Here is a 24,646-nt window from a genome sequence, read left to right on the forward strand (position 1 = left end):
CTGTCTGGTCATCTATTAGCTTCAGCACTGTGGTGATTAGTCTGTCATCTATTGGCTACAGCACTGTGGTGATTAGTCTCATCTACTGGCTACAGCACTGTGGTGATTAGTCTGTCATCTATTAGCTACAGCACTGTGGTGATTAGTCTGCCATCTATTGGCTACAGCACTGTGATGATTGGTCTCATCTATTGGCTACAGCACTGTGGTGATTAGTCTGTCATCTATTGGCTACAGCACTGTGATGATTGGTCTCATCTATTGGCTACAGCACTGTGGTGATTAGTCTGTCATCTATTGGCTACAGCACTGTGGTGATTAGTCTGTCATCTATTGGCTACAGCACTGTGGTGATTAGTCTGTCATCTATTGGCTACAACACTGTGGTGATTAGTCTCCTCTATTGGCTACAGCACAGTCTGTCACTGTACAGGTGATTAGTCTCCTCTATTGGCTACAGCACTGTGGTGATTAGTCTCCTCTATTGGCTACAGCACTGTGGTGATTAGTCTCATCTATTGGCTACAGCACTGTGGTGATTAGTCTGTCATCTATTGGCTACAGCACTGTGATTAGTCTCCTCTATTGGCTACAGCACTGTGGTGATTAGTCTCCTCTATTGGCTACAGCACTGTGGTGATTAGTCTCCTCTATTGGCTACAGCACTGTGGTGATTAGTCTCCTCTATTGGCTACAGCACTGTGGTGATTAGTCTCCTCTATTGGCTACAACACTGTGGTGATTAGTCTCCTCTATTGGCTACAGCACTGTGGTGATTAGTCTCCTCTATTGGCTACAGCACTGTGGTGATTAGTCTCCTCTATTGGCTACAGCACTGTGGTGATTAGTCTCCTCTATTGGCTACAGCACTGTGATTAGTCTATTTCAGGAGTGGAAAAATGTGGTGAAAAACAAGTCACACAACTTCCCCATTAGTGAGGAAGTGACTAGATGAGATCAACAAAAACAGATTGGCAGGATGACTAGAATAGACTGATGAGCTGCTGCTTATCACCGTTATACAGTACCGTAGCATCATGCTAAGCTAATTCAGGCTATATTACATGATAATTCCGGCTATATTACACCAAATATTGGTTATATTAGGTATAACGAAGGAGGCTGCTACAGACTGGTATGGTAAGTCTATCTGAGGAAAGGGTGAGGATATCCACATCCTAAACTGGAGAATACCCGTGCTTGGCTAAATAGTGAGATAAAGGAATGAGAGGCAAGCACACATAGCACTGCTACTTCCCAGCTCTTCATTCCTGCATCCAAATGATCAACAAGGCTCTCTGACCAGACATGGGGAACGTCAGGACCAGCCCAGTCTCTATGCCAGAGAATGGAGATGACACCAACACCAGCTCTGATCCCTTTCTGAGAAGTAAGTGTCTCTGGTTAAGGAAGTCTGTTTTTTTGATAATGATCGTTTTATTAATGAAAGGATCCTGTTAAAAGGGGCAATCTGGGATTGAAATTTGTTTCGTATTCTTCAAGAATCAATGGCTATAAAAATGATTAATTTAAACGCTTGGTATCGCAGATTGTCTCTGATGGGAAATGGTTCATTTGATGTAATATTTAAAGTAAGGGTGGAGTGACTTGGTTTCAGAAGCTGTACTGGCCCTGTACTGCTCTGTGTATGTGTAAACATTTGCATAATTTCACCCAAAATAAATAAGGTTCCTGTCATGCAAACTGTGGCCAAACAACTGCAAGCTTATACATGTAGAATTAGGTCAAATGATCACTATGCAATATTTCCAACATTTTGTTTACCCATTAAATTGTTGGGAGCATATATACCGTGTACTGTATGACTTTCTGTTGTAGACGGTTTACTATTCCATTAGTCTGCACCTCTGCCAACATGGGTGTGTCACCTCTTGCTTTTTACTGGACCATTATGCAATATAAAACAGATTTCTTCATTAAATTAAATAACCAACAGCATCCTACTTCCCTCCACAACATGTACTCATATCTAAAAAATAAAAAATTAAAAATAAATTATTTTTAAAAATATTTTTGTAATAGCATCAGTGTTTGAGCATTCAGCATCTTGAAATGACCGTCCAAGAGCTGTTGACTGAATGGAAAAATAACATAATCTCCATCTGATATGGATGACCCGATAACACTTTTGCTTTCGCTGTGATTGACAGATACTGTACAGATGTACTCTCTTAATTTGATCACCCTGTTGTCGCAGAGAATTTTCCTTTGCAGAAGGAAATGCAAATTGTTGTCTATTCAAGGTTTAAAAAGACTTCTAACATTTGTAATTTCCACTTTGAAATGTCAGACTTTTTTTTTAACTTTAAAATGTCAGATTTTTCTTAACTAAAAATGACTCAACCCCTACAATAAAGTCCATTAATTATAATCCACATAATCATTTACATTTCCTGCTGCTGCAGGATTATTTCCCTGCTGTGAGAAACTGGTCAAATTGAGATAGTACACCAGTACACGGCATTTGGAAAGGTGTTTACGCCTGGTCACAGGCAGTTGATGTATTGTGCACTGAAGTCCACAAGCGAAAGGGAAAAGGGTGAGAGGAGGAGAGAGAGTAGATGCAATGAGTTATACAACTTCCAAAGGAATCATGCTGTTTGCATGTGGCTGAACTGTTTGCATGTGGCTGCTATGAAAGAGAACTGTTTGCATGTGGCTGCTATGAAAGAGAACTGTTTGCATGTGGCTGCTATGAAAGAGAACTATTTGCATGTGGCTGCTATGAAAGAGAACTGTTTGTATGTGGCTGCTATGAAAGAGAACTGTTTGCATGTGGCTGCTATGAAAGAGAACTGCTTGCATGTGATCAGGGGTGTATTCATTCCGCCGATTCTGTTGAAAACATTTCTTAAACGGAAGCAAAAGGAAAGAAACGGGGATAAATGCACCTGAATTTGTCCAATAGAAACTCTTGTTTGCAACTGATTTACACCCTAGATCAGCTAGATGCAGGCAAGAGTGTGCAAGGGGTTAATGAATGTGTTACTGTCTGTCACCTTGATTACTCACATTTTCTCTCGACCTGTGCACCTACCATTGTAAACTTTAATTCATAGGGTAGGTTGTAGTAACCTCATGATGGGTACAGGGGAAATTAGAGTATCATGTAGTAGCCTAAACCTATCACTGTTACATTGAGCTGGGTGAATGGAATATGAATGACAGTCATTTAATATGCTGTAAGAAAAAAAAAATATATATATTTACTCTTCTCTGCAGACAACGATACCCTGGTCGTCTTGTCTGACTACCCCTCAGCAGACGTCAGCGTGCCTCTCTTCAGGATAGGAGAGAGACTGAGACTCCTGGCAGAGTGAGTGACTGAACCCAACTGAATCGAAGAACTGTGTCCCAAATGGCACCCTAGTCCCTAGATAGTGCCCTACTTTTGACCAGAGGCCTATGAGTCCTGGTCAAACGTAGGGCACTATCTAGGGACTAGGGGGCAATTTGGGACGCAGGCCTAGTCTTCCACATTCAGTCTCTCAACACAACACCACCTCCTCCACGAGCTGATCTGTTTGACTAGACTGACAGAGACAGGGGTCAAATCTGACCAATTCTACTTTTGACCAGAGGCCTATTGGTCTATAACAGTGCACTAAATAAGGAATAGGGTGCTATTTGGGACTCAATCTCCTTCTTCCCTTTCTTCTCTTCTGTCAGGGAGGGTTACTGGTGGAGGGTTTGTTCTGTCCAAACAGGATATGAGAACTACATCCCCAACAACCATGTGGCCAAGGTCTATCACGGGTAGGTGAACTCACAGCAACACTAACCTACCTGACACCGTCACAGTCCACTGTCAAGGTCTATCACGGGTAGGTGATCTCACACTAACCTACCTGACACTGTCAAGGTCTATCACGGGTAGGTGAACTCACGCTAACCTACCTGACACTGTCAAGGTCTATCACGGGTAGGTGATCTCACACTAACCTACCTGACACTGTCAAGGTCTATCACGGGTAGGTGAACTCACGCTAACCTACCTGACACTGTCAAGGTCTATCACGGGTAGGTGATCTCACACTAACCTACCTGACACTGTCACAGTCCACTGTCAAGGTCTATCACGGGTAGGTGAACTCACACTAACACTAACCTGCCTGACACTGTCAAGGTCTATCACGGGTAGGTGAACTCACAGCAACACTAACCTACCTGACACTGTCACAGTCCACTGTCAAGGTCTATCACGGGTAGGTGATCTCACACTAACACTAACCTGCCTGACACTGTCACAGTCCACTGTCAAGGTCTATCACGGGTAGGTGATCTCACACTAACCTACCTGACACTATCAAGGTCTATCACGGGTAGGTGATCTCACACTAACCTACCTGACACTGTCACAGTCCACTGTCAAGGTCTATCACAGGTAGGTGAACTCACACTAACACTAACCTGCCTGACACTGTCAAGGTCTATCACGGGTAGGTGAACTCACAGCAACACTAACCTACCTGACACTGTCACAGTCCACTGTCAAGGTCTATCACGGGTAGGTGATCTCACACTAACCTACCTGACACTGTCAAGGTCTATCACGGGTAGATGAATACAACAGGTGTAGTAGACCTTACAGTGAAATGCTGAATACAACAGGTGTAGTAGACCTCACAGTGAAATGCTGAATACAACAGGTGTAGTAGACCTTACAGTGAAATGCTGAATACAACAGGTGTAGTAGACCTTACAGTGAAATGCTGAATACAACAGGTGTAGTAGACCTTACAGTGAAATGCTGAATACAACAGGTGTAGTAGACCTTACAGTGAAATGCTGAATACAACAGGTGTAGTAGACCTTACAGTGAAATGCTGAATACAACAGGTGTAGTAGACCTTACAGTGAAATGCTGAATACAACAGGTGTAGTAGACCTTACAGTGAAATGCTGAATACAACAGGTGTAGTAGACCTTACAGTGAAATGCTGAATACAACAGGTGTAGGTAGACCTTACAGTGAAATGCTGAATACAACAGGTGTAGTAGACCTTACAGTGAAATGCTGAATACAACAGGTGTAGTAGACCTTACAGGGAAATGCTGAATACAACAGGTGTAGTAGACCTTACAGTGAAATGCTGAATACAACAGGTGTAGTAGACCTTACAGTGAAATGCTGAATACAACAGGTGTAGTAGACCTTACAGTGAAATGCTGAATACAACAGGTGTAGGTAGACCTTACAGTGAAATGCTGAATACAACAGGTGTAGTAGACCTTACAGTGAAATGCTGAATACAACAGGTGTAGTAGACCTTACAGTGAAATGCTGAATACAACAGGTGTAGTAGACCTTACAGTGAAATGCTGAATACAACAGGTGTAGTAGACCTTACAGTGAAATGCTGAATACAACAGGTGTAGTAGACCTTACAGTGAAATGCTGAATACAACAGGTGTAGTAGACCTTACAGTGAAATGCTGAATACAACAGGTGTAGTAGACCTTACAGTGAAATGCTGAATACAACAGGTGTAGTAGACCTCACAGTGAAATGCTGAATACAACAGGTGTAGTAGACCTTACAGTGAAATGCTGAATACAACAGGTGTAGTAGACCTTACAGTGAAATGCTGAATACAACAGGTGTAGTAGACCTTACAGTGAAATGCTGAATACAACAGGTGTAGTAGACCTTACAGTGAAATGCTGAATACAACAGGTGTAGTAGACCTTACAGTGAAATGCTGAATACAACAGGTGTAGTAGACCTTACAGTGAAATGCTAACTGACAAGCCCCTTAACCAACAATGCAGTTAAGAACAATAAGTTAAAAATAAATAAAATAGATACGTTTTTAAAAATAAAAAATGTAAAGATTTACTAACCTAACACTTTCCTAGTCCAGTGTCGGATTATAGCTGACGATAATGGTTTAATGCTTGGTATTCTGAAAAGGGGAAGGTGATAGCATCTACGATACCATTATGATTAAAACAGCCGGTGGTCATCATGTTTTAATCGTTCTTCATAGCTGGTTGTTTTATGTGGGGTTCTAAGGCCATGAAAATACATGCCTTGTGAACATGGCTGAACTGTATTCTGTATTCATTTAGCTGGTTGTTTGAAGGGGTGGCCCGACCCAAAGCAGAGGAACTGCTTCGTCTGCCCGGAAACAGAGCTGGCTCCTTCATGATCAGAGAAAGTCAAAAAGGTGAGTGGCCAAGAGACAGACGTCTGTACTGTAATTAAATGGAATTTAGGTGCTCCTGTGGTGCTCCCTGTGGTGCTCCCTGTGGTGCTCCCTGTGGTGCTCCTGTGGTGCCCCTTGTGGTGCTCCGTTTGTAGAGCGTGGTGCTCGCAACGCAATGGTTGTGGGTATGCAAGCAAAAACTACTGTAAGTCACTTAGGATAAAGGTGTTTGCTAAATGTCCTAAATAAATGGTACATATAAAAGCTGTTCTAAACTTCGCCTACGGGACTGCCGATAGATTCTCTCACAATCAACTACTAAAACGATCAACCAAAATCAACCAGCTTTAAAAACCAGATGTAATGATGTCTTGTTTTTCTTTGCCTGTGTGGTGTTGTAGGAGTGTATACCCTGTCTGTACGGCACAGGGTTATGGTACACTATCGTATTATCCGCCTTCCCAACAACTGGTACTACATCTCTCCTGGTCTAACCTTCCAGTGTCTCGAGGACCTCGTCAACCACTACTCTGGTAAATAACCATCCCCGGTGACATGATCATGGACATTTAGTCCAAATCTATTCATCGGAAACCTTGTACCTCACTTTTTGTAGATTTTTACATTTTTAAACAGAAATTGAAATTAGTCATCCCCCTTCATAATCTGTGAAAGGTTCATGATTAAAGTAGTCATCCCCCCTTCATATTCTGTGAAAGGTTAATGATTAAAGTAGTCATCCCTCTTCATATTCTGTGAAAAGTGAATGATTTGCAGGCATTATGTCTGACAATAAGCCGTATCTGAAAATACATCTTTAAAAAATTATAAAAAAATAAATAAATAAATGTAATAAGAGTTTTTTTTCCGGGACACCAACATATCTGATCTTATTACAATCTGACATTAAAGTCCAACACATGTAGACTCCATGTGAACCTATTTATAGGAACTATGAGCTGATAAGTATAGTATTATTATAAAGGGTGGAACTATTCATTATCTTTTAACTTGTGACACCAGCGGTAGTTATCACTTTCTAACGTGGAATTATTGACTCTTTCAAGCCGCACCAACTCCAATACGCACTGCAATGCTGCTACACTATGTTCACTAAGTGGAGTCATATGAGCTGTATACTGTGGTTGAAGTACATTTCTGAAGTTGGCTATTTTGAGGATGTGGAAGATATTCAGCTCCAGGGCTCTCCTTGTGTCATTAATGTGTCCTTGTACATGTATATTTTAGTCACTGTGTATGGTTTCTGGTAGCTAACTGGTTATAACCACAGGATAGCTGTGTATGGTTTCTGGTAGCTAACTGGTTATAACCACAGGATAGCTGTGTATGGTTTCTGGTAGCTAACTGGTTATAACCACAGGATAGCTGTGTATGGTTTCTGGTAGCTAACTGGTTATAACCACAGGATAGCTGTGTATGGTTTCTGGTAGCTAACTGGTTATAACCACAGGATAGCTGTGTATGGTTTCTGGTAGCTAACTGGTTATAACCACAGGATAGCTGAGTATGGTTTCTGGTAATGACAGTCGCCCCTCCTCTTTGACAGATTGTGCAGACGGCCTGTGCTGTATTCTCACCATCCCCTGTCAGGCTGTAACCAATGGTAACCTCAACCTGGCTTCCCAGACACCCCCTGTGGTGATGCACAACAACTTCGACTGGAAAGACGTCAACAGGTACCTCTTTCTCTAACGTTGACCTCTCTTTCCCTTTCTACCCGCCTTTAGCCCCTCTCTCTCCCGCCTTCAGTCCCTCTCTCCCGCCTTCAGCCCCTCTCTCTCCCCGCCTTCAGCCCCTCTCTCTCCCCGCCTTCAGCCCCTCTCCCTCCCCGCCTTCAGCCCCTCTCTCTCCCCGCCTTCAGCCCCTCTCTCTCTCCCGCCTTCAGCCCCTCTCTCCACGCCTTCAGCCCCTCTCTCTCCCCGCCTTCAGCCCCTCTCTCCCCGCCTTCAGCCCCTCTCTCTCTCCCGCCTTCAGCCCCTCTCTCCACGCCTTCAGCCCCTCTCTCTCCCCGCCTTCAGCCCCTCTCTCCCCGCCTTCAGCCCCTCTCTCTCCCCGCCTTCAGCCCCTCTCTCTCTCCCGCCTTCAGCCCCTCTCTCCACGCCTTCGGCCCCTCTCTCTCCCCGCCTTCGGCCCCTCTCTCTCCCCGCCTTCAGTCCCCCTCTCCCCGCCTTCAGTCCCTCTCTCTCCACCCTTGTTTCTCCCCATCCATCTGTATCTGTCACTACCCCTCTCTGGGAGTTTCATGGAGTCTGACAATTACATATGTGTTTGAGCTTATTTTTGAGTTTAGCTTTCAATGTACTTTATCAGTGATAGATAACAGACTAACGCTGCATCATATCTATTCTAACCCCAGCTCGGAGCTGACAGACCAGCCTCATCGTTACCCCGGCAACAGAGACTCTATGATCAGCTTTGGCTTGCGGAACACAGTCTCCTCCTACATGTCTCTGGGGGACACGAGGAAGGAGAGGAAGAGCAGCAGCTGGAGGAGGAATAAGAGGAGGAGTGTGTGTGTACCTCCCGGTAACGGTCACGGACTCAGCACTACAGCACTGGAAGAGGAAGAGGAGGGGGAGTACGCACAAGCCATCCTCCTGAACTCTTAAGACTGGATATGGGCTTAAATGTAGAGGACATTGTGCTGTGTAGAGAGGACATAATCCTGCTGTATAGAGAGGACATAATCCTGCTGTATAGAGAGGACATATCCTGCTGTATAGAGAGGACATAATCCTGCTGTATAGAGAGGACATAATCCTGCTGTATAGAGAGGACATAATCCTGCTGTATAGAGAGGACATAATCCTGCTGTATAGAGAGGACATATCCTGCTGTATAGAGAGGACATAGTGCTGTATAGAGAGGACATAATCCTGCTGTATAGAGAGGACATAATCCTGCTGTATAGAGGGGACATAATCCTGCTGTATAGAGAAGACATAGCATACTGGACTATGCCGTGAACGTGGAAGTAAAACTGTGATGACTGTCACACTGCATAATCAGTGACATTCGTACCATTAATCACAAGGGTGTTACTGCTTGACAGCCTTAACTAGTTGTAAACAGCTGGAATGGTTAAGACCGTTACTGTAACAGCATTATTTACACACCTGGGCTTAGTAACACATCCACAATAGCCCTATTTAGTGCACTACTATAGTGCACTACTTTTGATAGGGGCTCTGGTCAAAAGCAGTACACTATATAGGGAATAGGGCACCATTTGGGACTCTTAGTGAAGGTCAGTGAGGATCAGGGGTCACAGGTCAGCTTACCATGAGCAGCATCCTGTCGAAGAGACCACGCGAGGAGGGGGAGGTCAGATGTAGGCTGGCCACGTCGGCTCCACTCCGCTCTGCCCCCACCGTCACCAGCCTGGGGTCACCTCGGAACACCTCAATGTTCTCCTGGACCCACTTCAGAGCGGCTACCTGGTCCTGGAAGCCGGCGTTACCTGGCAGGGCTGTGGACCCTAGAGGCATTCAGTTCACACTGCTGTTATTTCATGTACCGTGTCAGGAGTCAAATCCATTCAAGAGACATACTTGTATAACATAATATGTTCTTTGGTTGTGACTTGTGTTATCGTCTACATCATTTCCAAAAATATACAAACAACATGTTTTTATTCCATTTGGGTTCCAAAAGCCACTGCAGCACTTGAATACTGTAATTACCCACTAAGAATGGACCAAGAAACTATTGGATAGATTTCAAATATCATTTTACCAAAGCCTGGTAAGAATGTGAATACACTCAGCAACAGCAAACAGAAAGCATGGAACATTCCAAAGTGTTGCTTTAGAAAAGCTCCCTCTAGAAGACAATAGGTGGAGAGATATCTGGGACCAGTGGTTTAGTAGGTGTTGCTGTGTTGCAGGGCTTTATAGAAGGGCTGTCTGGGAGGGGCCAGTGGTTTAGTAGGTGTTGCAGGACTTTATAGAAGGGCTGTCTGGGAGGGGCCAGTGGTTTAGTAGGTGTTGCTGTGTTGCAGGGCTTTATAGAAGGGCTGTCTGGGAGAGACCAGTGGTTTAGTAGGTGTTTCTGTGTTGCAGGGCTTTATAGAAGGGCTGTCTGGGAGAGACCAGTGGTTTAGTAGGTGTTGCAGGGCTTTATAGAAGAGCTGTGTGGGAGGGGCCAGTGGTTTAGTAGGTGTTGCTGTGTTGCAGGGCTTTATAGAAGGGCTGTCTGGGAGAGACCAGTGGTTTAGTAGGTGTTGCTGTGTTGCAAGGCTTTATAGAAGAGCTGTCTGGGAGGGGCCAGTGGTTTAGTAGGTGTTGCTGTGTTGCAGGGCTTTATAGAAGGGCTGTCTGGGAGGGGCCAGTGGTTTAGTAGGTGTTGCTGTGTTGCAGGGCTTTATAGAAGGGCTGTCTGGGAGAGACCAGTGGTTTAGTAGGTGTTGCTGTGTTGCAAGGCTTTATAGAAGAGCTGTCTGGGAGGGGCCAGTGGTTTAGTAGGTGTTGCTGTGTTGCAGGGCTTTATAGAAGGGCTGTCTGGGAGGGGCCAGTGGTTTAGTAGGTGTTGCTGTGTTGCAGGGCTTTATAGAAGGGCTGTCTGGGAGGGGCCAGTGGTTTAGTAGGTGTTGCTGTGTTGCAGGGCTTTATAGAAGGGCTGTCTGGGAGGGGCCAGTGGTTTAGTAGGTGTTGCTGTGTTGCAGGGCTTTATAGAAGGGCTGTCTGGGAGGGGCCAGTGGTTTAGTAGGTGTTGCTGTGTTGCAGGGCTTGAAAGAAGAGCTGTCTGGGAGGGGCCAGTGGTTTAGTAGGTGTTGCTGTGTTGCAGGGCTTTATAGAAGAGCTGTCTGGGAGGGGCCAGTGGTTTAGTAGGTGTTGCAGGGCTTTATAGAAGAGCTGTCTGGGAGGGGCCAGTGGTTTAGTAGGTGTTGCAGGGCTTTATAGAAGGGCTGTCTGGGAGGGGCCAGTGGTTTAGTAGGTGTTTCTGTGTTGCAGGGCTTTATAGAAGAGCTGTCTGGGAGAGACCAGTGGTTTAGTAGGTGTTGCAGGGCTTTATAGAAGGGCTGTCTGGGAGGGGCCAGTGGTTTAGTAGGTGTTTCTGTGTTGCAGGGCTTTATAGAAGGGCTGTCTGGGAGGGGCCAGTGGTTTAGTAGGTGTTGCAGGGCTTTATAGAAGGGCTGTCTGGGAGGGGCCAGTGGTTTAGTAGGTGTTTCTGTGTTGCAGGGCTTTATAGAAGGGCTGTCTGGGAGAGACCAGTGGTTTAGTAGGTGTTTCTGTGTTGCAGGGCTTTATAGAAGAGCTGTCTGGGAGAGACCAGTGGTTTAGTAGGTGTTGCAGGGCTTTATAGAAGGGCTGTCTGGGAGGGGCCAGTGGTTTAGTAGGTGTTTCTGTGTTGCAGGGCTTTATAGAAGGGCTGTCTGGGAGAGACCAGTGGTTTAGTAGGTGTTTCTGTGTTGCAGGGCTTTATAGAAGGGCTGTCTGGGAGGGGCCAGTGGTTTAGTAGGTGTTGCAGGGCTTTATAGAAGGGCTGTCTGGGAGGGGCCAGTGGTTTAGTAGGTGTTTCTGTGTTGCAGGGCTTTATAGAAGAGCTGTGTGGGAGGGGCCAGTGGTTTAGTAGGTGTTTCTGTGTTGCAGGGCTTTATAGAAGGGCTGTCTGGGAGGGGCCAGTGGTTTAGTAGGTGTTTCTGTGTTGCAGGGCTTTATAGAAGAGCTGTGTGGGAGGGGCCAGTGGTTTAGTAGGTGTTGCAGGGCTTTATAGAAGGGCTGTCTGGGAGGGGCCAGTGGTTTAGTGGGTGTTGCTGTGTTGCAGGGCTTTATAGAAGAGCTGTCTGGGAGGGGCCAGTGGTTTAGTAGGTGTTTCTGTGTTGCAGGGCTTTATAGAAGAGCTGTGTGGGAGGGACCAGTGGTTTAGTAGGTGTTGCAGGGCTTTATAGAAGAGCTGTCTGGGAGAGACCAGTGGTTTAGTAGGTGTTTCTGTGTTGCAGGGCTTTATAGAAGGGCTGTCTGGGAGGGGCCAGTGGTTTAGTAGGTGTTTCTGTGTTGCAGGGCTTTATAGAAGAGCTGTCTGGGAGAGACCAGTGGTTTAGTAGGTGTTGCAGGGCTTTATAGAAGGGCTGTCTGGGAGGGGCCAGTGGTTTAGTAGGTGTTTCTGTGTTGCAGGGCTTTATAGAAGGGCTGTCTGGGAGGGGCCAGTGGTTTAGTAGGTGTTGCAGGGCTTTATAGAAGGGCTGTCTGGGAGGGGCCAGTGGTTTAGTAGGTGTTTCTGTGTTGCAGGGCTTTATAGAAGGGCTGTCTGGGAGAGACCAGTGGTTTAGTAGGTGTTTCTGTGTTGCAGGGCTTTATAGAAGAGCTGTCTGGGAGAGACCAGTGGTTTAGTAGGTGTTGCAGGGCTTTATAGAAGGGCTGTCTGGGAGGGGCCAGTGGTTTAGTAGGTGTTTCTGTGTTGCAGGGCTTTATAGAAGGGCTGTCTGGGAGAGACCAGTGGTTTAGTAGGTGTTTCTGTGTTGCAGGGCTTTATAGAAGGGCTGTCTGGGAGGGGCCAGTGGTTTAGTAGGTGTTGCAGGGCTTTATAGAAGGGCTGTCTGGGAGGGGCCAGTGGTTTAGTAGGTGTTGCTGTGTTGCAGGGCTTTATAGAAGAGCTGTGTGGGAGGGGCCAGTGGTTTAGTAGGTGTTTCTGTGTTGCAGGGCTTTATAGAAGGGCTGTCTGGGAGGGGCCAGTGGTTTAGTAGGTGTTTCTGTGTTGCAGGGCTTTATAGAAGAGCTGTGTGGGAGGGGCCAGTGGTTTAGTAGGTGTTGCAGGGCTTTATAGAAGGGCTGTCTGGGAGGGGCCAGTGGTTTAGTGGGTGTTGCTGTGTTGCAGGGCTTTATAGAAGAGCTGTCTGGGAGGGGCCAGTGGTTTAGTAGGTGTTTCTGTGTTGCAGGGCTTTATAGAAGAGCTGTGTGGGAGGGACCAGTGGTTTAGTAGGTGTTGCAGGGCTTTATAGAAGAGCTGTCTGGGAGGGGCCAGTGGTTTAGTAGGTGTTGCAGGGCTTTATAGAAGAGCTGTCTGGGAGGGGCCAGTGGTTTAGTAGGTGTTGCTGTGTTGCAGGGCTTGAAAGAAGGGCTGTCTGGGAGGGGCCAGTGGTTTAGAGGTGTGGCTGTGTTGCAGGGTCTTCCAGAGTTGCTGGCTGAGGGCTCCTATCACCAAGACTACACATCACTCTAAAACAGAACGTGCCGTCTAGGATAATAAAGTTGAAACTTGAACACACACACACAGTCCTTCCACATGTCTGTGAGTGTGCCAGCTGTGTGCTATGGCTGGCTAGCTGACTGTGGAGAGAGTCACTCCTCCCTCTCAGTGCCACATCAGCACAGAACACACCATCAGCACAGAACACACCATCAGCACAGAACACACCATCAGCACAGAACACACCATCAGCACAGAACACACCATCAGCACAGAACACACCATCGGCACAGAACACACCATCAGCACAGAACACACCATCAGCACAGAACACACCATCAGCACAGAACACACCATCAGCACAGAACACACCATCAGCACAGATGTATTTCCCTCCCTCCCCCATCTCTCCCCCCTCCCTCCTTCCCCGTCTCCCCCCCATCTCTCCCTCTCCCCCCCATCTCTCCCTCCGGGCCCTCTCAGCCCCCCACAGCAGCAGAATACCAACAGTAAACATGTCATCCTCTCCCCTTCACTTTCATCGTGACCTGATTCTAACTTCATGTCCACTGTCTTCCCTCTACATTTACATTCACTTCTTATGCCATTTCAGCAGCGCTCTCAGACCCACTTGTTTGTGTCTTTTGTTACTTTTGAAAACATATAACCTATAAGATACCTGAATGCTGCTTCTGACGTGTGTTAAGAGGAGCACCTGTGCTGAGGAATCCGAACGCTGCAACCCTGGTGTTGACGGTAACCACAACGATGTTGCCGACGGCAGCCAGGTAGGAGCCGTCCAGTAGAGATGCTGTGTCATCGCTGGCTGCTCCAGACGGGTTATGAAAGAACACCAGAACCGCTGCACTCCCTCTCTATCAGAGGAAAAGACAAGAACAGGAATGACACGGCAGACCAACGGTCAATCTGAGGGACCGGTAGTGGAGTGGAGCTTGAGGTGTCTAGGGGTTACTAAAGGAGAGGTCAACAGGGCTTCTAGTGAAACAAAGATCTCTATCGGTACAATGTGACTTACGATGCCGCTGGGGATGAAGATGTTGAGGTACAGACAGTCCTCACTGCTGGCTGATGACTCCACAGCTCCAGGCTGCAGACAACTGGGTCTACCATGGGGAACATCCATAACAACAGGGTTAGAGGACACATTAACAACTGGCTCTACCATGGAAACATCCATAACAACAGGGTTAGAGGACACAGTAACACACTGCATGTGGTACAACTGGGTCTACCATGGAAACATCCATAACAACAGGGTTAGAGGACACATTAACAACTGGGTCTACCATGGAAACATCCATAACAACAGGGTTAGAGGACACATTAACAACTGGGTCTACCATGGAAACATCCATAACAACAGGGTTAGAGGACACATTAACAACTGGGTCTACCATGGAAACATCTATAACAACAGGGTTAGAGGACACATTAACAACTGGGTCTACCATGGAAACATCCATAACAACAGGGTTAGAGGACACATTAACAACTGGGTCTACCATGGAAACATCCATAACAACAGGGTTAGAGGACACATTAACAACTGGGTCTACCATGGAAACATCCATAACAACAGGGTTAGAGGACACACTATCACACTGCATGTGGTACAACTGGGTCTACCATGGAAACGTCCATAACAACAGGGTTAGAGGACACATTAACAATTGGGTCTATCATGGAAACATCCATAACAACAGGGTTAGAGGACACATTAACACACTGCATGTGGTACAACTGGGTCTACCATGGAAACGTCCATAACAACAGGGTTAGAGGACACATTAACAACTGGGTCTACCATGGAAACATCCATAACAATAGGGTTAGAGGACACATTAACAACTGGGTCTACCATGGAAACATCCATAACAACAGGGTTAGAGGACACATTAACAACAGGGTCTACCATGGAAACATCCATAACAACAGGGTTAGAGGACACATTAACAACTGGGTCTACCATGGAAACATCCATAACAACAGGGTTAGAGGACACATTAACAACTGGGTCTACCATGGAAACATCCATAATAACAAGCTGGCCTTCTAGGCGGGCGGGCGGGCGTACAGACACACACTCAGACAGACACTCAGACAGACACTCAGACAGACACTCAGACAGACACTCAGACAGACACTCAGACAGACACTCAGACACACACTCAGACAGACACTCAGACAGACACTCAGACAGACATTCTTAGAGATTGAATGGGATCTTAAGCCCTTACAAATTCATAACATTTCATAGAAGTTGCAGCATCCCGGAGTCGCTTCTTCACTGTTGACGTTGAGACTGGTGTTCAGTGGGTACTATTTAATGAAGCTGCCAGTTGAGGAATTGCGAGGCATCTGTTTCTCAACTAGACACTCTAATGTACTTGCCCTCTTGTTCAGTTTTGCACCGGGGCCTCCCACTCCTCTTTCTATTCTGGTTAGGGCCAGTTTGCACTGTTCTGTGAAGGCAGCGGTACACAGCGTTATACGAGATCTTCCGTTTTTTGGCAATTTCTCGCATGGAATAGCCTTCATTTCTCAGAACAAAAATAGACTAATGCTTTTCAGAAGAAAGGTCTTTGTGTCTGGCCATTTTGAGCCTGCAATCGAACCCACAAATGCTGATGCTCCAGATGCTCAGCTAGTCTAAAGAATGCCAATTTTATTGCTTGTTTAATCATAACAGTTTTCAGCTGTGCTAACATGAATGCAAAAGGGTTTTCTAATGATCAATTAGCCTTTTAAAATGATAAACTTGGATTAGCTAACACAACGTGCCATTTGAACACAGGAGTGATGGTTGCTGATAATGGGCCTCTGTACGCCTATGTAGATATTCCATTAAAAATCTGCTGTTTCCAGCTACAATAGTCATTTACAACATTAACCATTTCTGATAAATGTTATGTTATTTCAATGGACAAAAAAATGTGCTTTTCTTTCAAAAACAAGAACATTTCTAAGTGGCCCCAAACATTTTAACGGTAGTGTATATATAAAACATTCCAAGATGTAACATTTCCTAGTGGTTAGCGTGTCGGACCAGTAACCGAAAGGTTGCTAGATCGAATCCCCGAGTTGACAAGGTAAAGATATGTCATTCTGCCCCTGAACAAGGCAGTTAACCCTCTGTTCCTAGGCAGACAACCCACTGTTCCTAGACCAGTTAACCCACTGTTCCTAGGCAGTTAACCCACTGTTCCTAGGCAGTCAACCCACTGTTCCTAGACCAGTTAACCCACTGTTCCTAGGCAGTAATTGTGAATAAGAATTTGTTCTTGCCTACTTAAATAAAGGTTCAACATTATGATTTTTTATTTTTTTAAATAACATTTTCAGGGACCCGTTTTGGCTTGTGAACACCCCTTTCCAAACTACTGGATGAAATTATACAAAACCTTTATAACGCATCTTTAAAAACAATCTTCCTCCACAGAGTCATTGTTTACCTGGTAATCGTGGCGTTCCATGTGCCACTCCATTCAGCAGGCTGTGGGGGTACGAAACGGAGGGCTCTGATAGGAGGACGAGCGTACGGAACTCCCAAGAACTGTCTGACTGTCATCCTGTCTGACCCGAGCAGCGTTGTCACGGCCGATCCCTGGAGCGTTCCGTGAGCCGGGATAAACACTGACGTCAACGCCGCCTTGGGTTCTGGATCCCACAGAATACATAACCATCAGTCAGAGGGAAGCCTGGACTGACACTGACAACTATGGGCCCTGGTCAAAAGTAATGCACCATATAGGGAACAGGGTGCCATTTGGGACAGAGATACTGTCTGCACTGGAATCAACCAGCTGTAAAACTCCTTCAGCACCTCTCAGATGATAAATCACGCTTACTAATAATAATGACCATTACAGGAAGTAGGCTGCAGTGATTGACACGACCTAACCCACCAATAAAAATCTCTGTTTCTTCAAACACTAGTCACATTAGCAGCAGTAAAGTGAGCCAGGGTCAGGGATGTATAGTGAGCCAGGGTCAGGGATGTATAGTGACCCAGGGTCAGGGATGTATAGTGAGCCAGGGTCAGGGATGTATAGTGAGCCAGGGTCAGGGATGTATAGTGAGCCAGGGTCAGGGATGTATAGTGAGCCAGGGTCAGGATGTATAGTGAGTCAGGGATGTATAGTGAGCCAGGGTCAGGGATGTATAGTGACCCAGGTTCAGGGATGTATAGTGAGCCAGGGATGTATAGTGAGCCAGGGTCAGGATGTATAGTGACCCAGGGTCAGGGATGTATAGTGAGTCAGGGATGTATAGTGAGCCAGGGATGTATAGTGACCCAGGGTCAGGGATGTATAGTGACCCAGGGTCAGGGATGTATAGTGAGCCAGGGTCAGGGATGTATAGTGAGCCAGGGTCAGGGATGTATAGTGAGCCAGGGTCAGGGATGTATAGTGACCCAGGGTCAGAGATGTATAGTGACCCAGGATCAGGGATGTATAGTGAGGCAGGGTCAGGGATGTATAGTGACCCAGGGTCAGAGATGTATAGTGAGCCAGGGTCAGGGATGTATAGTGACCCAGGGTCAGGGATGTATAGTGAGCCAGGGTCAGGGATGTATAGTGACCCAGGGTCAGGGATGTATAGTGAGCCAGGGTCAGGGATGTATAGTGAGTCAGGGATGTATAGTGAGCCAGGGTCAGGGATGTATAGTGAGCCAGGGTCAGGGATGTATAGTGAGCCAGGGTCAGGGATGTATAGTGAGCCAGGGTCAGGGATGTATAGTGAGCCAGGGTCAGGGATGTATAGTGACCCAGGGTCAGGGATGTATAGTGAGCCAGGGTCAGGGATGTATAGTGAGCCAGGGTCAGGGATGTATAGTGAGCCAGGGTCAGGGATGTATAGTGAGCCAGGGTCAGGGATGTATAGTGAGCCAGGGTCAGGGATGTATAGTGAGCCAGGGTCAGGGATGTATAGTGAGCCAGGGTCAGGGATGTATAGTGAGCCAGGGTCAGGGATGTATAGTGAGCCAGGGTCAGGGATGTATAGTGAGCCAGGGTCAGGGATGTATAGTGAGCCAGGGTCAGGGATTTATAGTGAGCCAGGGTCAGGGATGTATAGTGACCCAGGGTCAGGGATGTATAGTGAACCAGGGTCAGGGATGTATAGTGAGCCAGGGTCAGGGATGTATAGTGACCCAGGGTCAGGGATGTATAGTGAGGCAGGGTCAGGGATGTATAGTGATCCAGGGTCAGGGATGTATAGTGAACCAGGGTCAGGGATGTATAGTGAACCAGGGTCAGGGATGTATAGTGAACCAGGGTCAGAGATGTATAGTGACCCAGGGTCAGGGATGTATAGTGAGGCAGGGTCAGGGATGTATAGTGAGGCAGGGTCAGGGATGTATAGTGAGCCAGGGTCAGGGATGTATAGTGAGCCAGGGTCAGGGATGTATAGTGAGCCAGGGTCAGAGATGTATAGTGACCCAGGGTCAGGGATGTATAGTGAGGCAGGGTCAGGGATGTATAGTGACCCAGGGTCAGAGATGTATAGTGACCCAGGGTCAGGGATGTATAGTGAGGCAGGGTCAGGGATGTATAGTGAGCCAGGGTCAGGGATGTATAGTGAGCCAGGGTCAGGGATGTATAGTGAGCCAGGGTCAGGGATGTATAGTGAGGCAGGGTCAGGGATGTATAGTGAGGCAGGGTCAGGGATGTATAGTGAGCCAGGTTCAGGGATGTATAGTGAGCCAGGGTCAGGGATGTATAGTGAGCCAGGGTCAGGGATGTATAGTGAGGCAGGGTCAGGGATGTATAGTGAGCCAGGTTCAGGGATGTATAGTGAGCCAGGGTCAGGGATGTATAGTGAGCCAGGGTCAGGGATGTATAGTGAGCCAGGGTCAGGGATGTATAGTGAGCCAGGGTCAGGGATGTATAGTGAGCCAGGGATGTATAGTGAGCCAGGGTCAGGGATGTACAGTGAGTCAGGGTCAGGGATGTATAGTGAGCCAGGGTCAGGGATGTATAGTGAGCCAGGGTCAGGGATGTATAGTGAGGCAGGGTCAGGGATGTATAGTGAGGCAGGGTCAGGGATGTATAGTGAGCCAGGGTCAGGGATATATAGTGAGCCAGGGTCAGGGATGTATAGTGAGGCAGGGTCAGGGATGTATAGTGAGCCAGGGTCAGGGATGTATAGTGAGCCAGGGATGTATAGTGAGCCAGGGTCAGGGATGTACAGTGAGTCAGGGTCAGGGATGTATAGTGAGGCAGGGATGTATAGTGAGCCAGGGTCAGGGATGTATAGTGAGCCAGGGTCAGGGATGTATAGTGAGGCAGGGATGTATAGTGAGCCAGGGTCAGGGATGTATAGTGAGCCAGGGTCAGGGATGTATAGTGAGCCAGGGTCAGGGATGTATAGTGAGGCAGGGTCAGGGATGTATAGTGAGCCAGGGTCAGGGATGTATAGTGAGCCAGGGATGTATAGTGAGCCAGGGTCAGGGATGTATAGTGAGCCAGGGTCAGGGATGTATAGTGAGGCAGGGTCAGGGATGTATAGTGAGGCAGGGATGTATAGTGAGCCAGGGTCAGGGATGTATAGTGAGCCAGGTTCAGGGATGTATAGTGAGCCAGGGTCAGGGATGTATAGTGACCCAGGGTCAGGGATGTATAGTGAGCCAGGGTCAGGGATGTATAGTGAGCCAGGGATGTATAGTGAGCCAGGGTCAGGGATGTATAGTGAGTCAGGGTCAGGGATGTATAGTGAGGCAGGGATGTATAGTGAGCCAGGGTCAGGGATGTATAGTGAGGCAGGGTCAGGGATGTATAGTGAGCCAGGGTCAGGGATGTATAGTGAGCCAGGGTCAGGGATGTATAGTGAGCCAGGTTCAGGGATGTATAGTGAGCCAGGGTCAGGGATGTATAGTGACCCAGGGTCAGGGATGTATAGTGAGCCAGGGTCAGGGATGTATAGTGAGCCAGGGATGTATAGTGAGCCAGGGTCAGGGATGTATAGTGAGCCAGGGTCAGGGATGTATAGTGAGCCAGGGTCAGGGATGTACAGTGCATTGCGAAAGTATTCGGCCCCCTTGAACTTTGCGACCTTTTGCCACATTTCAGGCTTCAAACATAAAGATATAAAACTGTATTTTTTTGTGAAGAATCAACAACAAGTGGGACACAATCATGAAGTGGAACGACATTTATTGGATATTTCAAACTTTTTTAACAAATCAAAAACTGAAAAATTGGGCGTGCAAAATTATTCAGCCCCCTTAAACCTCTTACTTCTACCCCCTCCTTTTTCGAACATTCTGTTAAAAATCGCGCAACTTTTCAGCGTCCTGCTACTCATGCCAGGAATATAGTATATGCATATGATTAGTATGTGTGGATAGAAAACACTCTGAAGTTTCTAAAACTGGTTAAATCACGGCTGTGACTATAACAGATCATGTGTTTCATTGAAAAACGCAAGAAAAACTGCTCTCTGAAAGCTAAAAATAATTTCCATAAGTCACTTCCACGAGTTGTTAAAAGAAGACAAAATTTAATATCGACCTGCGTGCAATTCATACAAATTCCACACGATGTCGCCATTGTCGTCATTTTCAATTGAATTAATTGTTGGAAAATCCATCTATCTGGCATCCGTTTCTTCCAGTCTTCACCCGGATGTTGTTACTGAGGACTATGGCAGCCAAGGATTTGCAAGCGAGGAGCTATTGAATAAACATCGCCCTGTAATCATTTTGATAGATTATAAACGTTTACTAATACCTAAAGTTGGATTACAAAAGGATTTCGAAGTGTTTTGTGAAAGTTTATCGTCGACTTTTTTAATTTAAAAAAATTACGCAGCGTTTAAAAACGATGTTTTTTTCTGAATGACACAGCTTCCATACAAAGCTATTTTGGGTATATATGGACCGATTTAAACGAAAAAAATACCCAATAGTGATGTTTATGGGGCATGTAGGAGTGCCAAGAAAGAAGCTCGTCAAAGGTAATGAATGTTTTATATTTTATTTCTGCGTTTTGGGTAGCGCCGGCTACCGCAAAATCTGTTGTTTACGTGTCGTGCTGGTATTTTGGGGGGTGCATGCTATCAGATAATAGCTTCTCATGCTTTCGCCGAAAAGCATTTTAAAAATCTGACTTGCTGGCTAGGTTCACAACGAGTGTAGCTTTAATTCAATACCCTGCTTGTGAATTTTGATCAAGGTTTGAGTTGTAACGAGTACATTTAGCATTTAGCGTAGCGCATTTGCATTTCCAGGTGCCTACTTGAGACGTCTGCGTCTCAAGTATGGTCAAGAAGTTTTAAGTTAATACTTTGTAGCGCCACCTTTTGCTGCGATTACAGCTGTAAGTTGCTTGGGGTATGTCTCTATCAGTTTTGCACATCGAGAGACTGACATTTTTTCCCATTCCTCCTTGCAAAACAGCTCGAGCTCAGTGAGGTTGGATGGAGAGCATTTGTGAACAGCAGTTTTCAGTTCTTTCCACAGATTCTCGATTGGATTCAGGTCTGGACTTTGACTTGGCCATTCTAACACCTGGATATGTTTATTTTTGAACCATTCCATTGTAGATTTTGCTTTATGTTTTGGATCATTGTCTTGTTGGAAGACAAATCTCCGTCCCAGTCTCAGGTCTTTTGCAGACTCCATCAGGTTTTCTTCCAGAATGGTCCTGTATTTGGCTCCATCCATCTTCCCATCAATTTTAACCATCTTCCCTGTCCCTGCTGAAGAAAAGCAGGCCCAAACCATGATGCTGCCACCACCATGTTTGACAGTGGGGATGGTGTGTTCAGGGTGATGAGCTGTGTTGCTTTTACGCCAAACATAACGTTTAGCATTGTTGCCAAAAAGTTCAATTTTGGCTTCATCTGACCAGAGCACCTTCTTCCACATGTTTGGTGTGTCTCCCAGGTGGCTTGTGGCAAACTTTAAACGACACTTTTTATGGATATCTTTAAGAAATGGCTTTCTTCTTGCCACTCTTCCATAAAGGCCAGATTTGTGCAATATACGACTGATTGTTGTCCTATGGACAGAGTCTCCCACCTCAGCAGTAGATCTCTGCAGTTTATCCAGAGTGATCATGGGCCTCTTGGCTGCATCTCTGATCAGTCTTCTCCTTGTATGAGCTGAAAGTTTAGAGGGACGGCCAGGTCTTGGTAGATTTGCAGTGGTCTGATACTCCTTCCATTTCAATATTATCGCTTGCACAGTGCTCCTTGGGATGTTTAAAGCTTGGGAAATATTTTTGTATCCAAATCTGGCTTTAAACTTCTTCACAACAGTATCTCGGACCTGCCTGGTGTGTTCCTTGTTCTTCATGATGCTCTCTGCGCTTTTAACGGACCTCTGAGACTATCACAGTGCAGGTGCATTTATACGGAGACTTGATTACACACAGGTGGATTGTATTTATCATCATTAGTCATTTAGGTCAACATTGGATCATTCAGAGATCCTCACTGAACTTCTGGAGAGAGTTTGCTGCACTGAAAGTAAAGGGGCTGAATAATTTTGCACGCCCAATTTTTCAGTTTTTGATTTGTTAAAAAAGTTTGAAATATCCAATAAATGTCGTTCCACTTCATGATTGTGTCCCACTTGTTGTTGATTCTTCACAAAAAAATACAGTTTTATATCTTTATGTTTGAAGCCTGAAATGTGGCAAAAGGTCGCAAAGTTCAAGGGGGCCGAATACTTTCGCAATGCACTGTATAGTGAGCCAGGGCCAGGGATGTATAGTGACCCAGGGTCAGGGATGTATAGTGAGCCAGGGTCAGGGATGTATAGTGAGCCAGGGTCAGGGATGTATAGTGAGCCAGGGTCAGGGATGTATAGTGAGCCAGGGTCAGGGATGTTGCCCACCTTTGTGGAGGTAGACCTGGAGAGCTGACTCTCTGATGACCAGCCGACAGTCCTGACCTCTGGTGGTGGTAGTGGAGGGGCCACAGGCCAGGGTGTCTGGGTAGAGGACACAGCGGACAGCCGAGTCGGTCCGCCCCACTGACACCACAACACAGGACTCAGCCTCCTCACAGGCTGAGGGGAGACACACACACACAGTTTAACGGACAGAAAAGGAGGAGAGTAGAGAGAGGTAAATACAAGGATTGGGGCTCAGACAGGAGAGACTGAGGAGGGGCACAGATGAGGGGCACAGACAGGAGAGACAGAGGAGGGGCACAGATGAGGGGCACAGACAGGAGAGACCGAGGAGGGTCACAGATTAGGGGCACAGACAGGAGAGACCGAGGAGGGGCACAGATGAGGGGCACAGACAGGAGAGACCGAGGAGGGGCACAGATGAGGGGCACAGACAGGAGAGACCGAGGAGGGGCTTAAACCCCTCTTGCAAGGGGACATGTGTGGTCCTGAGTTGGGGGACGTTGACCGTTAGACTAGACTCTGGCACACGATGAAGATGTTTCTCACCAGACAGACACCAGTCTCTGGTCCTGTCCAGGTCCTCAGCGATGTCTTTACTGATGTGAATAATGTCAAACATGGAGACGGACGGATCCACCAGAGTAGAGGACGCATCCAGGAGTCTCCACTCACTCAAACTCACTGGGCAGAGAGACACACATCTTTATCAGCAGGGGATGCATCTAACCGATTGTCTGCATCTAACACATTGTCTGCATCTAACACATTGTCTGCATCTAACACATTGTCTGCATCTAACACATTGTCTGCATCTAACACATTGTCCCATAGGGCTCTGTTCAGAAGCAGTGTCCTGCACAAAGTAAAAGGCTCCATATTTGGGATGCAGCCATTGAAATGTATTTTAATGTCTAAAGGACAGAGCTCTCTTAAGCATCCAATTCCAACACTATCCACTGTGCTAGATAGTAATGAGAGCAGCTGAAAGCCTGTACTCTCCTCTGTCTAATGGACAGGTTTCTAGCTACTGGAGCCGTTGGAGACAGTATCTCCTCTGTCTAATGGACAGGTTTCTAGCTACTGGAGCCGTTGGAGACAGTATCTCCTCTGTCTAATGGACAGGTTTCTAGCTACTGGAGCCGTTGGAGACAGTATCTCCTCTGTCTAATGGACAGGTTTCTAGCTACTGGAGCCGTTGGAGACAGTATCTCCTCTGTCTAATGGACAGGTTTCTAGCTACTGGAGCCGTTGGAGACCGTGTCTCCTCTGTCTAATGGACAGGTTTCTAGCTACTGGAGCCGTTGGAGACAGTATCTCCTCTGTCTAATGGACAGGTTTCTAGCTACTGGAGCCGTTATCTCCTCTGTCTAATGGACAGGTTTCTAGCTACTGGAGCCGTTAGAGACAGTTTCTCCTCTGTCTAATGGACAGGTTTCTAGCTACT

General features: G+C 46.5%; 1 protein-coding gene and 1 pseudogene across 1 annotated transcript; one reads left to right on the plus strand and one right to left on the minus strand.

Moving 5' to 3' along the window:
* The window catches only part of LOC139404981 (thyroglobulin-like), an 84,623-nt pseudogene that overhangs the window by 12,679 nt on the left and 47,298 nt on the right, over positions 1-24,646 (minus strand).
* LOC139404982 (src-like-adapter) lies at positions 969-10,243 on the plus strand. Its single transcript, XM_071147546.1, has 7 exons — positions 969-1,390; positions 3,244-3,337; positions 3,691-3,777; positions 6,094-6,191; positions 6,572-6,703; positions 7,738-7,867; positions 8,548-10,243. Exons 1-7 carry the CDS (start codon positions 1,309-1,311, stop codon positions 8,798-8,800), a joined length of 876 nt encoding a protein of 291 aa, XP_071003647.1. The 5' UTR covers positions 969-1,308; the 3' UTR covers positions 8,801-10,243.

This window comes from Oncorhynchus clarkii, unplaced genomic scaffold, assembly GCF_045791955.1.
Source record: "Oncorhynchus clarkii lewisi isolate Uvic-CL-2024 unplaced genomic scaffold, UVic_Ocla_1.0 unplaced_contig_5291_pilon_pilon, whole genome shotgun sequence".
NCBI lineage: Eukaryota > Metazoa > Chordata > Actinopteri > Salmoniformes > Salmonidae > Oncorhynchus > Oncorhynchus clarkii.

What these genes read in the sequence shown, in the direction of transcription:
- LOC139404982 (XM_071147546.1), top strand. Translation starts at nt 1,309, where the DNA reads ATGGGGAACGTCAGGACCAGCCCAGTCTCTATGCCAGAGAATGGAGAT. An exon ending in GATCAGAGAAAGTCAAAAAG is followed by an intron (nt 6,192 to 6,571) that starts GTGAGTGGCCAA and finishes GTGGTGTTGTAG; the next exon opens with GAGTGTATACCCTGTCTGTA. An exon ending in CCTCGTCAACCACTACTCTG is followed by an intron (nt 6,704 to 7,737) that starts GTAAATAACCAT and finishes CCTCTTTGACAG; the next exon opens with ATTGTGCAGACGGCCTGTGC.